General features: G+C 38.5%; 2 protein-coding genes and 1 pseudogene across 2 annotated transcripts; all 3 read right to left on the reverse strand.

Annotated features, from left to right (window-relative positions):
• Window positions 1-9: 9 nt before the first annotated feature.
• Window positions 10-8,637, reverse strand: LOC146460531 (uncharacterized; annotated as a pseudogene).
• LOC146460532 (uncharacterized) lies at window positions 1,135-6,692 on the reverse strand. The gene is made up of 3 exons (XM_085088102.1): window positions 6,111-6,692; window positions 3,273-3,413; window positions 1,135-2,294 (listed from the first exon to the last, which is right to left on the reverse strand). The coding sequence occupies exons 1-3, from the start codon at window positions 6,679-6,681 to the stop codon at window positions 2,032-2,034; spliced, it is 975 nt and encodes a 324-aa protein (XP_084944228.1). The 5' UTR covers window positions 6,682-6,692; the 3' UTR covers window positions 1,135-2,031.
• Window positions 8,638-11,345: 2,708 nt separating the features above from the next.
• Window positions 11,346-13,647, reverse strand: LOC146460533 (uncharacterized). The gene is made up of 3 exons (XM_085088104.1): window positions 13,484-13,647; window positions 12,687-12,975; window positions 11,346-12,274 (listed from the first exon to the last, which is right to left on the reverse strand). Exons 1-3 carry the CDS (start codon window positions 13,645-13,647, stop codon window positions 11,816-11,818), a joined length of 912 nt encoding a protein of 303 aa, XP_084944230.1. The 3' UTR covers window positions 11,346-11,815.
• Window positions 13,648-20,257: the final 6,610 nt, after the last annotated feature.

The raw sequence follows: 20,257 nt of genomic DNA on the forward strand, positions 1-20,257 counted from the left end.
TTTACCATTTTATGATTCTTGGAGAAATTCAAACAGAAGCTCACCAAATTTTATGACAATTAAGACCTCCTTCACTGCAGTGTTTTCTTTTGTTTTCTCTTCATGAATAATTAAAACCATACCAAACACGAGGAAGAGCATTTCATCCAATTTCTAAACACAGAGAAGTGGGTTGGAAAAATAAGGTGCAGCTAAGTTTTTTTAACCAATTACGAGGTGTTTGGAAATTGGATGAAACACTCTTTTGAGTGCATGATATATAACTTCTCAAACCATTAATATTTCTCAGAGAAATTCAAAGGAGAAGTTCACCAATTTTATAATAAGTAAGACCTCCTTCACAGGAGTCATCCTCTTTGGTTTCTCTTCATAAATTGTTAATAAGTTTGAGAAATTGCTTTACAAAACCTTTGGTCCCAACATAAAAGTTAATTGCATTGTCAAATCTTTGTACATGCAACTATTGCAATGATGGTAGGCACTTGTGCACATAGAATATAGTTTTTGAAGTCTGGAAAAATTTCAAATATTTTTATCTTAATTCTGACACAAAGTAGATATGAAACAAGCTCAATGTAAAAAGGGAAATTTGCCCATAAAATGAGTCCACTGAATGATTGCTTTCAATACAGTGTATGTCTGCAGTTTTTCAGACATGATTTACCTGCTTACAGTATCATTATTTTGCCTTTCGAGATTCAGATGAATGGTGGTCTATCAGAGGGTGTTAATTTTTTCCAGCTTCTGGAGTATAGATAGTTATATGTTCTTCTAGCAGTTGTCTAATTCAAAACATCTTTGATGAGGCACAAGAGAAAGCTCTCAATAGCAGATTTTCCATTCTTCATTCTTGGAAACAATGTATGCCCATCAAGCATGTATGCCATAAGAGAAATATTTTGTTTCAATCAATCAGAATAATTTTCAACCCAGATCTGGGTAGATCATAGAAATGCAGTGTTTCTGCAGTTTTCATTTCACCATGAAACCAGTGATGGCTTTGTGAAAATGTTGTCCTGTTTTCTCAGGCTAAAAATGAGACGGGAGAGGTGTTTGTTGTTTGGCTTGGTCAAGACTGCAGGAAGTCGTCAGTCATCTTTTCCGCACCCTAGGTCCTACACGCTAGCTAGCGAAAATTATGATGGTTAAAACAAGGAGAAATTGGGAAAAGGAAAGAGAATGGAATTGATGCTTCTTCTCTTCCAATCCCTGGTTTTCTCGCTAGACTGCTGAAGAGTTCCTTTTTGCTAGCAGTCTTTAGAGAGCTAAACAGAGTGGAATGAGTTCAGTGATACTGAAACAAGCAGAACACAAGTCTCTTCTTTTGCCTTGCTCATTTCACTCTTGCCAAGACTGCTAGGAGTCTAGTTTCTTGCAGAAATGGGTATTGCGTACTGTACGTTATTATCTGAAGAGAGAGATTCTGCTTGCTGTCTTTCATGTTAGCACTCAAGTGACTGGTAGCAGTCTAGACTTGTTCCAGCCTCTGTGGCCAATTGTTTAAGAAACAACAACATAAATAATTAAAAAAAAAAAGAAAAGAAGGAGAAAGCAAATGGCAGCCCACTCCTTTCCTTGCCGTTTAATGTGTAGTTTATTTTTTTAATTGTTCTTTTTTTCTTAAAAGTATACAGTTTAGGACTGAAAAATGTCAGAGTCCCTGACTGTAGTCAAACCCATGTGTTGCCTTGCACACTTAGTGGTCAGATGCTCTAACCTCTATTGGGGCTTACTGTACCTCTCAATAACATACAGACTCTGAATTCCAACCCCAACTAACATTTTGAGTGTGTTTTTCTGCTGTCAATCATAATTATGCAGACAACTCACTGGCCGACTGCAAAAACTACAGAACTGACAAAGTGGATTGAAATCTGCCGATCGCAGTGTACAAATATGATGTTTTGACCCCGTTGAACCAAATGTTTCTTTTCTTAGAGATCCACTGCAGCGTTAAAAAGCGTAATGGTTGGTTGAATCTTGAACTTCAGAGTCTGCATGTTATTGAAAGATGGAGTAAAAGGGTAAATACTAATCATTGTCTTGGCCATCATCTTTGCCCCTTATCTTAAGAAAGGTCAGCACATTCTTCACAAGTGTGCTTAATAATTTGTCTGGTTCTTGGCCCTTGGTATCAGACGCCATGTTTGATTTCTGCATCCCTGTGTGATCTCCCACATAGCTCCGCAGCAGTGCCAATGGAATCGGCAAAGGTAGCCACAAGTGATAGCGCCTTAAGGATGTGCCGTGTGTCTTAATCAGCAGCTGTTTTGATGAAGAAGATAGTGCCCCACCTAAAAAAAGTCATTAGACAAAAAATGCATTACATGTATTAACCTGTAGCCAATTATACAGACTGTAGGTACATGAAGCAAATCTGTTAACATACAAAACATTAACAAATATTTTCAATGAAAGCACACAACACAACGTGGAAAGATAGTTTTCAATTTTCATCACTAAATGCTAGCAGAGTCTGTGTTGCAGTCAAAACTATTGGCAAAAATGGGGTTACAACCCCAATTATTTTAATCAGTTATTTGTGTCCCTTTCCAGGAAGGAATAAAATCACACTCTGGTCATAATTTTATGGTCAAAGCTCCAGGACAGGATTCAGAAAGGACACCATAAAGTGAAAAAGACAATGAAAAAGAGTGTTAGAAGTTAACCCTTCAAAAGCTCAAAGTAAAGCGTAGCTGTAATTTCATAGCCCAGGGGTACTCCCATATCATTAGATAGTTAGTGGTGTGGGTATTGTGTTTGAGCTGTTTTGGTCTAAAATAGGTTATAGATTTAAACCATTTTGGTCTGCAAGTCTGCAGACAGGGATGGGTTTTACAGAAATGGGGCGGTATGCATTCTAGAGCCAAGACATCCGTTCCTCAAACTCCTGAAAAGATTTCGGACTTGAAGATCTACATGTATTTCACATGCAAAATTTATGACCAAAAAAAATTGAAGCAAAATTAAAGCATTAATTTTTAAGTTTCCTGACTCCAGATAAAGAAACGCACTGAGTTAGTTTGTACGAAAAAAAAAAATTACTGACAATATGTTGAAAAGGGATAAGAAAAATACCTTTCAGACCCGGTTTAGCTCTTGGGGAGCTTTGAGGAACGTATGCCTGGTCTGAAAAAGGGCACCAGAAAATTACATATTTAGGCTTAAAATATGGTCAGGGTTTGGATAACCGCCCTGCAAACCCCTAAGTTTCAGTCAGGCACTTTTTCTACGTCTTGAAAATTCATGAACTTGGGTCAGGCCACCCTAACCTTGTTGGTAAGAGCAGCTTCTGCACTGCGGGTAAAAGCTCTGCTTTTGTCCTTCCCTTACAAGCATGTTCGGTGGAATGTGATCTCCTACAAAAGATGTCCTCCCTCTTTTTCCACAGGAGTGACAACCATACATTCTTCCTAAATGAAGAAAACAAACCACTAGAAATCAGCAAATAATTTAAGATGGTACCTATTTTTTGCCACTGTGCATAAATTCTCCACGTCGTAGGACAATCCGAGAAACCCTGATTTCTTTAAAACAGCGTTTAGTATTTTACTACACTGTAATTCAATTCAACGGTATTTTTGCACAGTTTATGGCTATGTGGAAAAAGGATATCTTAGCAAGGTTATTAATATTCAAAATGAACATTGGGGTGATCAGGCATCAGTCTCAGAGATAATCAAACTTCAATTTGGAAAAAAAATCCCATACATTGTTATAAAAGTCATTTTAAAGCCTTTTAGAATAATAAATAATTATTATTATTGTTACTTATTACCTTAATATTATTTTGGACATTTTAATCAAAGGAAGGGCCTTGGGAATCTGTGCCCGGCCATTTGATACCATAGCTTTTGAGGGACTGGACTTTCTTAACAGTCACCAGTATCACATTTCTCCTTGTAATATCATTCAAACCCTGAGAACAAAAAAATTAAGGATGTTTTCATCCAAGGTGAATTTTAATAACTTCTCCCCAATACTTTTATAAGAAAGTATCTGGACAGGATAGGAGAATTGTTTTTTTTTTATGTAAGGGGTTAAATGGTTAATTGTCAGCATGCCTGTGAAGTTGGCTTGAGCTCAACTTGCAGGTACATGGGTGTAGGCGATTCTGCTGGCATGCCATAATTCAAATATTCAAATATGAGAACATTATTCCACAGAACCTTAATGGCAAAATCAATGCCAGAATTCATTACATTCTAAAGCTATGGAGATCATGGAGCACTTGTACAAAGGTGTGAAACAATCTTTTTCAATCACCAGGATTTTTGTAGAGAATTTTTAGCTGGGACTGCACTGGGACTCAAAGTCTCACTGACATTGAATGTGTGGTTCCAGAAAATATCCATACCCTCCCCCCCCCCCCCCCCCCACGGAAGACCATTGGAAATTCCGGGGGGGGGGGGGTTAAGGGCAGTAAATTTCGAGGGGTTGGGGGGTTTCGTAGGGAACTAGTTTTCCTAAGGGTCACGAACCATGTACAAAACATTGAAAGCAACATATGATCGATCTGAAGCACAAAAACATACTTATGTACGTTGTTTTGAAACAAAAGCAGCGAAAATGATGAATCATTCTGGAAAAAATCATTTTGGTAGAAGTGTTGCCTGGTTAATCCTTCTGATAAGCGAAAGTAACGGCGGCGTGACAGGTATTTTTCTCTGAAGTTGCGGCATATGTATTTTAGGCTTTATAAGCTCATCAACAAAAATACTAATAGGCCCACAGTTTTAGCTAAAACTGTGGGCCCCAAAATTATGTCAAGCACAAATATGTAACGCCTTGCACACCTTTTCACCTATTTCCTACATGTAAATCCGCTAGTGTAGGTACGGTTTTACATAATGTAAAATTTATTTTAGTCTTTTACGTAGGTATATATACAGGTCACTTATGTTGTATTGTTAAACTCCCTGATGAAGTGTGCGTTAGTCACACGAAACGCGTAGGAGAAAATAAATCGTTTTACAACTGTAAGAGTTCGCAGACGTGCTGCTCACAAGTTTTATCTAAAAAATTAAAAAAAAAATAAAATTTATTTAACAAATTTAATAAAAAATAGGGTAGTCCATTTTGGTAGTCCATTTAGCAGTCCATTTAGGTAGTCCATTTCGGTAGTCCATCGGGATAGTCCATGGACTGGGGGTCAGCGAAATGTACCCACCCTTCGTTCTCAAAGGCGGCTTATAATTCTTGTGCATGCAGCCAGTTTTCGACTGGGTTTTCAAAGTTCTTCAAATTCTACTAGATAAATAAAAACCCAGCATCGTATATTCAATGTGCAACTTATATTCATGGCGGTTTCTTCGTGGTAAATTAGCAAACGTTTTTCTGCAGAGGTCATTACGAAAATGGAATTTGCAAGGCCGTCGTAATTTTAGGTGAAAAAGAAAAGTTGTAACGTGATAGAGATAATTTCTTAAACGCTCAAGAAAGTTATAAACGTAAACTACGCAACAACAAAGAATTCAGCCGTGTTTTTAAACGAAAAAAAATCGACCATTTTAGAGTTTTATCCAATTTTTTCCGGATATAATTCAAGCAAAAGGATAAACAAGTAAAATAGCTGAACTAGAGTTGTCGACGTTGCTTCAATAATAAAAAAATTGATCGTAATAGTGTGAGTAGTCAATTTTCTTAGTCTTATTGGATTTTTGACTTCCGAGGGCTTCAAGGAGGAGGGTTTTAAAAACCGGGAAATTCGGGAGGGGTGGGGGGGGGGTCATCATAAACCCTCTGAAACGGAGGGGGGGGGGGGGTATGGATATTTTCCTGAACCACACAACATTTCCAGCAATTATCTCATCTCGCAGGCAATGCAGCAGCATAATTATGAGAACCAGGCTTTATCTAAAGGCTGAACCTTAAGCTCACCAAGATGAATTTTACCTTAGAGTGGATAGATAGTTGATACATGTAGTAGATAGATAGTGATAAAATCTTTCCAACAATAATTTTCATTTATTTACATTTACAATTACATGTTATTTGGTCGGTAAAATCATTAGATATCACACCAACCGTAAAAATAAATAAAATTAGCAAATGAATAAAATACAGACATATCAATATATAAAATAATGATATAAAAGTCAAGGACTCACCCAACAGAGCCAGTCTGTTCTTCACTCCGTCAGTAGCATACTTCTTCCCTTTAGCAGGGATAGATCTCCTAGCAAACGCTCCTGGATGTATCAAGCTGCTTGGCAACACTGATCTGAATCTACCGCCCAATAACTTAAACACCACTAAACTCACAACTCCACAGATCGGAATATCTTTGGAAGAAACTGATATAGTAATTGTTTTATTTGGCATCAAGGAATGCAGTTTTTCAGTCAATGTTTTTATTGAGCCGAGCTTGATTTCCTTCAACAGCAAAACACTAGAAAGAAAAACTAGAGAAGCTGTAGTACCAGCGATTATTACTGACATACCGCCACAAACGGAGCCAACAATCCGAAGGTTTGAAGTAATACGAAGCGGACGAAACAATCCTTTCTGTAGGACTCCTAAACAAAGAGGAAATGTTATTCCACCAAGTGCACTAGGAAGTACTGTATCTGCTACATGTATCTGGGTACAATTCTCCTCGGTAAAGAGAACACGGTTCCAGATTCTATCACCAACAACACGAGCTTTCTGAAGCGCTTTTCGTACAATTTCTTCCGCCATGTTGGTTTCATTTTTGTACCCAGACCCAGACTCTCATCGGTTAAATTAGTACCCAGTCTACAAGTGGATAAAAGTTTGCTGATATTAAAAATCGATCATTTGTCTCCAAGGATTTCCAGGTGACTTCGATTTCACTGCCAAATGACAGAATTATACCGGTGATTGTTTAGCGGAGGAGGGGGGACCCAATGATTATGTTTGGGGTAGGGGTGGGGTGGGGAGGGGGGAATGTCATTATGTTTTAACTGGTTTTGGGGGGACAAGAGTGAAAACACTGTCCCCGGTTAAAATGATGTGACAGGCCTGCACTGACTCCCCTTTTGTGGTTTTGTGGCTGCGACGCATGTTTAGAGCCTTCAGAGTTTCGCTTTGACTAGATTTCCCCCTTTTGTAGGATATGATAGGAGGCGTTTTATATATAGTTTTCAGCAAAGGCTGATTTTGAATAAAACTCTATTCGTGCATCAGTATCTTTTTAAGTTCGGTAACTGCTGGGTGGTATGTAGTTACGAACGGTAGGATTTTCTCACGAGCCTTAAGCTTTTGTTGTAGTGCCGACTGCCTTCCGGCGAAGGTGATTTCAGATAGTGTGCTCTCTATCAGATGTTTAGGGTATCCACGTGCTGTAAGACGTGTTTTGAATTTAGAGAGAGACTCCTTGAAAGCTGTTTCTGAGGAGTTAGTTCGGAGAAGTCTGATAGCTTCACCTTTGATGAAACCTCTTTTAACACCTGGTGGGTGACAAGAGGTAAAATGGGTATATTGAAAGGTTTCAGTCGGCTTGTAATGTGTTTTGATATCAAGGATAGATTCTGTGGAGAATCTTTCACCCTTGTGCACCACTATGTCTAGGAATGTGATTTCCTTATCTGAAATATCAGCCGTGAATTTGATCGTGGGATGGAAGTTGTTGGCTTGTTCTATATAAACAAATATCTCTTGTTTATTGGTGTCCCATAGAGAGAATATGTCATCAATGAAACGTTTCCATGACAACGGTTTAATTCTGCTCTGGCCTAGTAACTCTGATTCAATTTCCGCCATGAAAATGTTGGCAAATGAAACTGCCATTTAAGTTCCCATGGCTGTTCCATGAATTTGGAGATAGTTAAACTGGAACTCCGTTAAACTGGAACGAGTTTTCTTTCAGAATAAGGCCAAGCATTTCTTTGAGATAGTGTGATGGAATGGGAGGGCTATCATTGTAGAACGGCGGTTGTATGCTTTGCATACTGTATTGATACCCTCCTCTTGTGGTATATTAGTGTACAAGCTTGTGACATCCATAGATACTAAAATTGTATCGTGCGATACTTTAGTTTTTTCTATGAAGTTTATGAAATCAGTTGTATCTTTGAGATACGATTTCTGTTTAATGGCAATAGGCTGTAGCAAACGATCAACGAAGGATGAGATTCTCTCTGTTGGACCACTGCAACCGCTTATTATAGGTCTCCCGACCGGTTTCGGTTTGTGGATTTTTGTGAGAGTGTAGAATATCGGTATTCTTGGTGGGTGTGGGGTTTGAGAAAGCCATTTTTTCGTCATGTCATCAATGTGTTTGCCTTGGTGTAGTTGAGTTACGATCTCATTGACCCTGAGAAGAGTGTCCTCAACCATGGGCTTAGCAAGAGGTTTATAATGGTCTCGGATATTTAGTTGGACCTGAGCCTCTTGTATTTTTTCAGAACGATTGAGAAGTACTGTCGTACTGCCTTTATCCGCTCGTTTAATGTTAATAGCAGTATTGTTTTTTAGTTCTTGAACTGCTTTGTGTTCATGGTATGACAGATTGTATTTTGGCTTAGTTATTTTGACCTCTGCAAGTGCTAACTTGACATTTTCTAAGTAGCTATCAAGGGCAACGGATGATTGAACCGGGGGTATCCAGTTCGATTTTACATGGAACGGATGTGGTTCCTTATCTTGACCGTGGAATATAAACTGGAGGCGCATACGTCTTGCAAAGTGTTCAAAGTCGCGCAAGAGTTGACGCCTGATGTTGTTTTCATTCGTCACGGGTGTTGGTATGAATTTGAGCCCTTTAGAAATGACGCTAACTTGATTGTCAGTTAAAGTTGCGTCTGAGAGGTTTTTGATATATTTCTCATTTGATTCCCTTTGTTTGGCTATTCGCCTTTGTGTCATGCTATTTCTGCGTTGTTTGCGCCTGATATTTTTGTTGAGCCTTTGCCGTTTTATAGGGATGAATATTGGGGCTGGTTTTTCAGTAAACACACTGTAATAGCTTTCAACATTTTTATTGTCTTTCAGCAAGTGTGTACAAAGCAGATCCTTTAGATCTGCGATTTCTTTTTGAAGGTGCTCTATCTTTACATTGTTGTTGTGGATCAATGCTGCCATCTGGGGATCGTTAACAAGAACCAGTATATCCTACACGTTCTTAACAACGTACACGATCGCATAAAATGAAGAGTATCGAGCACGTTCTCAACAACGTGCTCCTTTACTGATCCTTCGTCTAAATATCGTCTACATGACTGATAGTATACCAGGTCGTGTACATATCAATCGTAGTACATATCGTGTACATACAAGATCGTCTTCAAGATCGTGTATATACATCTTGCACATACATTGCATGCAAGATGTACATTCAAGATCGTGTACATAGAAGATAATGTACATTTGAGATCATGCACATACAAGATCGTGTATAGAGTACATACAAGATCGTGTACACACAAGATCGTGTACAGAGATCGTGTACACACAAGATCGTGTACAGAGATCGTGTACATACAAGATCGTGTACAGAGATGTACATACAAGATCGTGTACACACAAGATCGTGTACAGAGAATTGGATCGTGTACAAAGATCGTGTACATTCAATGTACACACAAGATCGTGTACATACCAGATCGTGTACGTACAAGATCGTGTACATACAAGATCGTGTACACACACGATCGTGTACAGAGATCGTGTACATACAAGATCGTGTACAGAGATGTACATACAAGATCGTGTACACACAAGATCGTGTACATTCAAGATCTTGTACACACAAGATCGTATACATACCAGATCGTGTACAGGATCGTGTACGTACAAGATCGTGTACAGAGATCGTGTACATACAAGATCGTGTACAGAGATCATGTACATACAAGATCGTGTCGTATGCAAAGCCTTACAAGATGTGCACATATCAGATCTTACAGAAAATATGCACACAAACCGGATCAATGCTGCCATCTGGGGATCGTTAACAAGAACCAGTATATATTATTTTAGCAGTATGAATTTTTGAATTACCGTAGCTGAAACCTTTCTAGGCATACAGAGGGGCTATCGAGTGAAAGATGTACTCCAGCATGTAGTATACAACTTTGAGACCTAACTGGGAGCGACCTGCTAAATGCAAAACTCTGCCTTATTGTAACGCAATGAGACAGATTCAGTCGACAATAATAACACTCTTGTTCAGTTGAACTTCTGTACAGGCCGTCGTAGGAACGCCACTAGAACATTGTTGGTCTGCTGCACGATTCAAGTCTGTGCGTTCCTTCAGATGACCAATTCTTCTCAATACTGAATGTACTGAATTGCCTTACTCGACAGCTCTAGTTGCATTTTCCAATGAAAAATCATGTTAATGTTCTAGTCTAAGTCCAATGTATATCGCTCCAGTGGCATTAAAAGCGGAGTTTTAAATTGGACTGACGGGAGTTAAGCTTTGCGGCGTTTATTTTGCAGGTGTTTTTTTCTGCGGGAACTAATTTTTGCGGATCGAGGTCAATCCGCAAAATCTGCAAAAGTTAGAACCCGCAAAATTTTCATGCTACACACGGTAGTTAGAATCTCGTAAAAAATATCGCCTGGTTAAGAAGGCACCTCATCCGAGTTTCGCAGACCATCCCGAGTTGAGCTGAACATAAGCGAAGTAGCAAAAGAAGATACTGTCCTAAAATTAAGATATATAATTGTCTGTGAGACAGGCAATAGAATACTTTTTTGAGCGTGATTTCTTCTGAGTGTGATCGAGCACACCAGGCAAGCACTAAGGAGTTTCTCACATGCCAACTGTTAGATGTATTCGGATAAGCCGCCGAAAATACATCGAAAATATTACATGTAATATTCATGTACAAGAAACGATTCACAATGCCTTCACTGAAGGAAATATGTGGTCTACGAAATTAAATGCAGATGCTCCTTTTTCACAAAAGAAGGCTAGCACGACTTCTTATAGATCTAAGACAAGGCTTATGCAGGAATATTGATGTTCCGTGTGGGGCGGCCTACTAAGTTATCTATAGTTGGAACTCGAAGGAATCCAGAAACAAAGCCTAAAGATTATTGTACTCGTTGCAGATCATTTTCCCTCTCTCGTTGAAATACCTATAAAAAACAGCTACTAATGAATTACAATTCAAACTATTAAGAAAAACTCACTAACAGCTTTTATTCGAGGGTATATGAGCCTACTGGGCATTGTTGAGATTTACGGAACAGTCGAGCACTTTTCTGTCGCTGCCGTACACAGGAACTGAAAGCCATACGAGCAACTTTTTTATCAGGAGTAATAATGCCTTCAAACTGAATCCTTCGAACGAAACAAGTCACCGTACGACATTTCAATATAAAGGTTTTTAAGAGACAATGACAAACCAATCTCAAGGCGAGCGCATATTAAAACCAATTCCATTTTTGTAGTACGCATATGTACTTCTGCGGAAAAGTGATGGTCTAGATAATGGTATTGCGTGCTATGATAAAGAAACAATGGAACAAAGACGAGCCTTTTTACTGATTAAAAAGTTTAATGACAATGATTAATTTTACATCATGGTAAAGAACATTAATAACCGGCAACAGAATTTCGATGTCAAAACAAGTAAATGTTGACGATGCGCGATGTTGGAAAATGGGATTTCCAATTTCAAAACTTTTTTTTTAGTGAAATCAATTGAAAAGAGATCTTACTTCCTACTTTACTTAAAATATTTATCATTAATATTGTTATCATTATTATTATCATTTTTAGTAATATTATTCATCATTTTATCATCGTCACCATCATTATTATTACCCTCTCAGAAAAACGCAACGAAAAACTGGTTGGACCAGCAAACACGAAAACAAAAGAAATGAAAGCTTATTCCATTTACACGGGATTGTTAGTAAAATATCTTGGAAGAACTGGAATAAAAGTTCCAAACACGTCATCAGCACCTCTCCAGTCTCTCCACATATGTTCATTCAAAAACGCTTGGAGGTTGTAGTTCCTTACACCTTTTTGCATTTTAACTTTGTATTTTAATCGGTTCCAAGCTGATTCTACTTCCTGAGTGTGGACACCGGTGACAGGATCGACAAAATTGGCGGCATGGACCACGACCTGATGGGTTTGGACATTCGGAGCGTGCATTGGCAAGTTGGTATATGCACCCCAGTCGTCACTATGAACTTCTGTGCCTGGCAGCAATACCCTCTGTAAGATAGGTATAAGGGTTGCCCTATCTCGACGCCTCACAACTTGAAAATATCCCCGAGCAGGAGTAAAAGCAGTCGTAATCACGCCAAAAACCCAATTGTCATTCCTGGCGCGTCTTCCTCTGTTTGCCTAAGAAAAAGGTGAAGGTGATTTATTATTACTGGTGTTAATGTATACACAGGAAAAGCATAAATTAGGTACCTTCGTTATTTCTATTCAGTTATGAAAATAGACTATGGTACCGTATTTTCTAAGGGATTGTAAAGAGCGAATCACCGTAGAGTCTGCTCACCGGAAGCAAGTTTTGCGCGCAACGCTAATTCGCGCGCTTTCATATCTACGAGAAAGGGGCAGATTGAATGACAGTGTAAAAAAAAAAAAAATAAAAAAATAAATAAATAAATAAATAAAATAAACAACTTCCGATCAGACTAAGAAGGGCTCAATTAAGTTCAAGGCTATGTCAAATGAGCATCATATATTACATTATTGCGTTATTATGGCCGACTTCAAACATGATGTCCTAATCAGTTTTGTTTACCTTGGCTTTGTGATTGAACTTGCTTTCATCCACTTTAGCCACAAAGGGCGCTCCAAATGGGATTACTGGCCGCTGCTGAAGGTCCCAAGTGCAAATGTCACGGAAAAGTTGAAAGATCCGAGAAATTGCGCTTGGATTAACTTCAAGCATACGGGCTGCTGACGCCTGCTTTTCCTCGTTGCTCCAAAGGAATAGAGAAACTAAAATTTTGCCTATGGGCAGCCTAGGGAACTCGGCAAACAGACTGTTTGTCCGTAAGTTCCTCCTTTTTCTGCATTGGACACAGCGCCTGTAGAAAAGAGGAATTGAGATATCATTTAAACAGTCCATAGAGTACAATAAAACAATTGCGGTCAGTAATATGGCACCTCTGATAATGAGCTAATAAAGGACGATGATCTTTCTAACCGAGTCCCTTCTACCACCTTAAACACCCTTTCTGATAAAACTAGGTATTTAATCAAAAGGAGTTTTAAACAATTCATACAAATAATGATGGAGAAACCTTAACAACAATTCGGGAAAAAGAAAAAGAAAAAAAAAACCCAGCTATATATATGTAGTGGCCTAGTGAGTACATTGTGTGTTTTTATTCACTTTGATCTCAAAAGTGGCTATTAATTTCTACGTCACTTAGATCAAAACATGTGAAATGTTTTGGTCAAAATTAAACACTTTTGTCCTAAAATGATTAAGGGGCGTGCAGCACAGCAGCAACACTAGAGTTTTTACAGGAGTTTGTACTTCAGAAGCGGAATAAAAATTAAAGCGATAATGACAGGTACTTATCCACTTACCACTGAAAGCCATCTATGTGGTTGCCGTCCCGCGTGGCGAGGACCATATCCCTATTACAAGTTCCACAGTGGAGTGGATTCGCAAGAAGCCTTCTTCCTTGTAACCAAAGTATCAAGTCCATCATTTCACCTTCCGCCAATGTAGAAATTTGCAATAGATTCATATCGGTTAAAATTGCGCGAGATAAATGCAAACAGTCCACGAAATTAAATTCAACGATCAGAAATCGGTTTGAGAAAACAATTTATGGAAAATATTAAAACGGAAATTACGTCAAAAGGTAATTTCGAAAGAAACCATCTTGCAAAATAGACATGATTCATTAAAAAATCACGAATAGATCATGATGGATTGCGCCACTTTCACGTGGGGGTGGACTGATCCTGTTACCTTATTTTAAAATTGCGCTTTCAAGACACGACAGCCACAGGGGGCGTTCCAGAGAGTAAACGCATTTTACGTGTTTGAAATGAAACGCGTAACATTAAAATACGAGGCGGTTCTGGATTAAACTGTTAACGACAAGGAGCATTGAGCATTTTCCTGTTTTAGTAACTAAGGTACAGCCGCAAATTCCTGTCTACCAGATGTAAACAACGAACATCATGGTAAACACAGCACAGCGATAGTCTACACAGTGTTTCGGCACATGCTGTGAAGTGTTGCAAAAAAAAAATTAATCACTCTCAGTTTGTCAGGGAGTGCTATTGTAAAAAACTTTTACCTCCTAATTAGAAAAGGAGGTTCGTACGGTTATAAAAAGGAAAATTTAATTGCGTTAGAACCCATTACCGGAGAAATGACAATAGTAGCGGAGAAGAGCGCGAAAATGAAAAGATTAGTAATGATTATTGAGGATCATTCAGAAGGAGCTAGAAAATAAACAACCGTCTGTCCTTAACCCCCCTACCCCTCTCAACTATTTACAGACTCAGCATTACAGATAGTCACAAGATCCATCACTTTTGTTGAACAAAATTTTAGAAATTTAAAAAAAAAAACGCTTCCACCTATACTAAACGTCACTCTCTAATATAAATCCCTTCAAAAAGAAATAAAACCATTAGGGCATCGAAAGGGATTGTATCCTATTTTAGAACTGCAGAAATGCTTATGCAAAGGTGCACTGTATGTTCGGTAAAGCTTCAGGTCTTATTGTTTATTTATTTATTAATTTTTTTATTGATATAAATAAGCGTAAACAAAAATGGGAACGACCTATTGCATCGACGATGTACACGATCTCACGCGACATCGTGTACTGGATGTATACGATATCACGTGACTTCGTGTAACTGAATGTATACGATACCACGTGACATCGTGTGTTTGTCTACGATATCACATGATATCATGTAACTTCTAAACATGATGTCGCAAAGATTCTGGATTCCAAGGATGTTGACTTGGCGTTAATGAGTCGTAAATCTAATTTGTAGGAAATATACGATATGTGCACGATCTTTAATACGACCAGATACGTGTACACCTGTTACATACTATTGATATGTAGACCATCTTGCATACGATCTGACATGCACACGATCTTGTATACTATATCGTATATCTAATGTCAACGATCATCCCACGATCTTCTAGACGAGTATGTAACTAGACGATCTTGTATACGTTCGTGTATATGCTCTTGTATACGATCTTGTTAACGATCTTGTTGACGATCGTGTAAACAATTTAGCATACGATCTGGTCCACGGTCTTAAATATGATCTTGGACGCAATCTTGTATACGATCTCTGTGTACGATTGTATACTGTTCTGTATACGATCTTGTACACGATATTGTATAAGATCTTGTGTATTGTATCTTGTATACGATCTCGTATATGACCTTAAACACGATCTTGTATACCATCTTGTATACACATTATCTTGTCGTGATACGATCTGGTATATTTTACGTACGGTATCAAATATACAAGAAACGAAGTCAACTGTACATTATCTTGTACATGTTCTTGTACACGATGTATACGATCAAACTGTACATTTTGTACACGATGTATACTGGTATACGATATTAAAAGGGACGATCTTGAATACAAACAGGTATGCACACGATACAATCTTGGTACGGACTCAAATGAGCACAATCTTGCATACAAATTATGTACACTATCTAATATCAGACATGCTCACGATCATGAGTTGCATACGATATGCACAATTTTAAGTAAAGGTTCTCTTATACGATAAAACGATCTAGACGAAGGATCAGTAAAGGAGCACGTTGTTGAGAACGTGCTCGTTACTCTTCATTTTATGCGATCGTGTACGTTGTTAAGAACGTGTAGGATATACTGGTTCTTGTTAACGATCCCCAGATGGCAGCATTGATCCGTTGTTGTTTACAATGTTTTCACTGGCCGCCGAAGGCGAATTGGGCTCTTTCTGAGAAAATACAATATTGTTGGAACGAGCTTTTGTGGCCTTTGCCTTTTTAAGTTTTGTGGCGTGACTGTCTAGTCTACGCTGGTGAAAGCGCTTAAGAGCGCTGACATGATCTTGTTCAGCCCTTTGTTTGATAAATTTCGTCGGGCGCGATGTTCGCCCGCGCGGTGTAGTGCAGTGACCTAGGGCAAGTCTTTAGTTTCAAGTGTTTATCCAGTTTCTGGACAGATTCTTGAGTCTTGCTGATCTTGTAATCCAGTGTCTGGTTTCCGCTGCTCATATTTTTGTAGTTTCTTTTTCTCGATTGTGGTGGATCGAGGGGAGGTTTAAAAGGGCTTCTCTTGTATTTAGGAGGCTCTGTTCGCCTTTGGTTAGCTCGTTCTGTAATTTTGTGTCTTTCTTCAAGTTGCGATGATGGAGGGCTCGCCTCTTCTGTATCTGAGAACGGATCAGCTGGAAAATGGTTGAGATCATCATCGTCTACCTCGTGTTCACGACGGTATGTTGGTGTCCTTGGTGGGGATACCATTGTTGTATCTTCAAGAAGGGCATTTTCCTCGCTTGGAGAGAGGTATTTCTCCTTTAGAGGGTTGTCTGACATGGTTTTCAGAATAAATCTGAAGATGTATGGTCTAAGCAGATTACCCCGTGGGATTACCCAAGAGAATGATAGCTATACTGCCCGCATGCTCTTTCAAATTTATCAAATCGTACACAAACTACTGAAATCAACAGTTGTATATCTAGCAGACTAAATATAAATTGTGGTGTATCCCAAGGCTCCGTTCTGGGACCACTTCTCTTCCTGCTCTATATAAATGACATTCAAAAATGCTCGAATAAACTCCAATTCTTTCTTTTTGCAAATGACACTAATGTTCTTTTTGCTCATAAAGACTTAAAGTCACTAGAACTTATACTAAATGAAGAATTACACAACCTATATACCTAGCTGACTTCTAACAACCTTACTTTGAATATTAAAAAAATCAAACTATGTTATTTTTCGCCCTCACCAGAAAAAGCTCAATTATCAACCCCAGATCTATATTTTTGACAATGAAAACAACAAAAAGGTTTCTCTTGAACGTAAAAACTTCATTAAATATCTTGGATTGTTAATTGATGAAAATTTATCCTGGAGGATAATTGGGCTAATCACAAGGTTACGGCATATTGTTCCTACTTGCACTCTTTTGAATATTTATCAGTCTCTAATCGTACCTTACGTAACTTATGGTCTCATTTCTTGGGGCAATGCATGTAAAACCTTCCTTGATCAAATTCTTGTTCTTCAAAAGCGCGCATTGCGGCTAATATATTTTGCTGAAACAAACGACCATGCCATACCTTTTTTTGTTAAAGCAAAATATTACCAGTACAATTCTTGTATTATGAATCTGTTTGCAACCTCATGTTTGATATAAACGAAAACACTGCCCCAAGAAATATTTTGAATCCGTTTTCTCGAATTTCTAGTGTCCATCCTTATAAAACGCGTTCCTCTACCTCTGATCATTTTTATACAAAGGAATCTCGCATTAATGCCACACGAAATGCATTCTCGCGTGTTGGGGTCAAGATTTGGAACGGGATACCTGCAACTCTAAAAACAAGTACAAAAAATCTTTTAAAGAATCCCTAAAAGGAAAGTTATACACTTATGAATGATACACTTGAAACTGTAGACTCCTATATTGAAGTGGAAACGACAATTGACCGAATGAAAAACTGATCATCCATGTTCTTCTCTTTGCCAGTATAATCTGATTCGCCTTTTTTCCTTTTCTTTTTTTATTGTAATATTAATGATAATAAAAAATTACATATAATTTACTTTAATTTTGATTTATAGCTTTATCTAAATCTGCGTTATTATGTAAAGTTAAGTTTTCCGTTTTCCAGCATGTTTATAATTTACTGTAATTTTTTTTGTCTTGTCCCGCCTCGACTAGCTTTGAGGCTATTTGCAGGACAAGCCCTTTATATAATCTGAATCTGTAAATAAATTGTTGTTGTTGTTGTTGTTGTTGTTCTTTCACTAGGGCCTTGCCTGTAATGAGAGTAACATTTTTCAGTTGCATCACCCACAGATGGCATGATGCCAAGCAAAACCAATGACCTAACGCGGAGTTCATCCATTGTTTTGAAGAAGCTAAATGAGAAAGTTACCAACGTTTCACGTCTTTTTGAAGTGGGGACTGATAAGCGCTGTACGCTGTCTAGCCATTTGTTTGCGTGACATCCGCAAAACCGATTCACCTAATGGTTCCTAAGAACAAGAATTCGATATCCGTTTATTACACTGAGGAACTGACTAGCTTACGCAGTGGAACCTCTCCCTACGGACACCTCTATAATAAGGCCACCCCTCTATGGACGGTTCACTTGGTCCCTGAGAGAGCGAAATCCATATAAAGCCTACTTCTCTAAAAGCGACACCTCTATAATACGGACACTTATTTCTGTCCCTTTGGTGTCCGTACTAAATAGGTTCGAATGTAGAAATTTACGTCGCAATGGAGACAAAAAAATATTGTAACGGACTGTTGTGTGACATAGTGCCCAAATATGGTAGCTCCATATTTTAAGAGGGGAGAGGAACGGGCAGTTAAATTTCTTTTCTCCCTATTTTTTTCCCTCTTTTTCTCCCTCCTCCCTAATTTTTACGGCCGTTTCTCCCTCCTCCCTGATTTTTCATCTTTCTCCCTGATAGGTCTTTTAAGAGGCTTATTTTATTTGCTACTTCACCGCAGTGCCTCGTTTCCACACGTTAAAAAGAAGGAAAACATACGAAACACGTTTGTCATGTCGTTATATCTTGTTCTTCCCATAGTACCTTTCGGTTTTGTCACGTAAGCTTGAAGCTTTCATGTTTACAACATTTAACTATCATGTAAAGATGATAAAATGATGATTACAGGCCAAACGCGGCTCCTATTGGTCGAGATAGGAAGAATATGACCTTCAAAGCTAATTTGCTCCTACGAGTACGTCTTTCAAAGATCTCCGTTTTCTGTCAGAAAGTAGGGAAGGGTCTTTGTAGATCGCTCTAAGAAGAGGTTGACTTTCTATCAAGTGTCATTTACTCATCTGAATGGTTTTTAGATTAGGCACAGAAGGGCGATATTCTGTAAAAAACGGCAAAATGTTTTTGCGCCTTTTTTGTTTGTTTTGTAGGGCCGACATTCTTTCGGTGAAAATGACTTCTGAGAGAGTTTTATCTGCAAGGTTATCGGGGTAACCTCTGTAGCGTAATCTCTGGTTAAATAGAGTAATATTTTCTTCAAATGTTCTTTTTGAAGTGCTTTTTCTGAGAAGTCTTAAGGCTCCGCCTTTCACAAAGCCTGTACTGGAAAGCTTCTGTCGGTTTGAAGTGCGTGCGCACGTAAAAAATGGATTCTTTTTTTTTTTTTTTAAATCTTTCGCCCTTGTGTACACATGTGTAAAGGAAAGTGATTTTGGATGTTTGAAATTCTTTCCACGTGTTCGTTTAGTTTCGGTTCATGGACCGCATAGAGTGCCTTACTCGTAGTTTGTTTTACATCAGTGCTTTTCCGCGATTCAAGTCGTTAAATTCTGCGAAGTTTGATTGCGGTAATGTCTCTTGGAAGCACTGATGTGGATGCAGTGAGTAGTCATTCATAATATTTTTCTCCATAGTATCTATCAAGCAAGATTGCAGTTTCGATTCTGTCAGTGAATCTCATCAGTTGCTACTGTGTAAAGGTTTTGAGGAATGATTGTGAAGGATGGCCTCATTCAGTAGAAAGTGAGGTGTGCAGCCGTTTAAGGAGACTTTTGTGATTCAATTTTAAAACAATCTTCAGTAACATCGTAGACGGCTTTCACATAAAAATAACATTCACTCACCTTGATACTCAAAAACTCCGAAAACTTCAAATTCGCTAAAACCGACACCAAAGAAAAGAAGTCACAAAAGCCCGGAAATCAGACAGATCAGTGCTGTCGTCACCGCTCGGCCAAGACTGGGTACGGTGAACAAATGATGACCTTACAAGACTCACAAGGGAAGGGCAAGAAATTGTTGAGACTACATGCGAGAACTTTTAAATACATTTTAACTTGCAATAAATGAGTCAATAAGGTCCTTGAATTAAGAGCTACTAAGGCCTTAAACATTCATGCCACGTTTATTTAAAGAAGATTCTCCGTCCTCCCTTTTTATGCTTGTTCTCCCGTCTCCCTATTTTTTTGCTTCGTTTCTCCCTCCTCCCTAACTTTTTTGGCCGTCTCTCCCTCCTCCCTAAACCGTTCCTCTTCCCTCTTTTAAGCATGCCATGTGGTCGTGTAAGCAGAGCAGATTGTAAGAGTGTGTTGCTCGCGGACGATATTAAAAACTG

This window comes from Pavona decussata, unplaced genomic scaffold (assembly GCF_977016875.1).
Source record: "Pavona decussata unplaced genomic scaffold, jaPavDecu1.1 SCAFFOLD_211, whole genome shotgun sequence".
Lineage (NCBI taxonomy): Eukaryota > Metazoa > Cnidaria > Anthozoa > Scleractinia > Agariciidae > Pavona > Pavona decussata.

Coding starts and splice junctions, on each gene's coding strand:
- LOC146460533 (XM_085088104.1), bottom strand. CDS start 13,647: ATGAATCTATTGCAAATTTCTACATTGGCGGAAGGTGAAATGATGGAC. Junction 12,976..13,483: donor CACATAGATGGCTTTCAGTG/GTAAGTGGATAA, acceptor TCTTTTCTACAG/GCGCTGTGTCCAATGCAGAA. Junction 12,275..12,686: donor AGTTCAATCACAAAGCCAAG/GTAAACAAAACT, acceptor CCTTTTTCTTAG/GCAAACAGAGGAAGACGCGC.
- LOC146460532 (XM_085088102.1), bottom strand. CDS start 6,681: ATGGCGGAAGAAATTGTACGAAAAGCGCTTCAGAAAGCTCGTGTTGTT. Junction 3,414..6,110: donor GAACAGACTGGCTCTGTTGG/GTGAGTCCTTGA, acceptor TTCTTCATTTAG/GAAGAATGTATGGTTGTCAC. Junction 2,295..3,272: donor AAGCTGCTCTTACCAACAAG/GTTAGGGTGGCC, acceptor GACTTTTTTTAG/GTGGGGCACTATCTTCTTCA.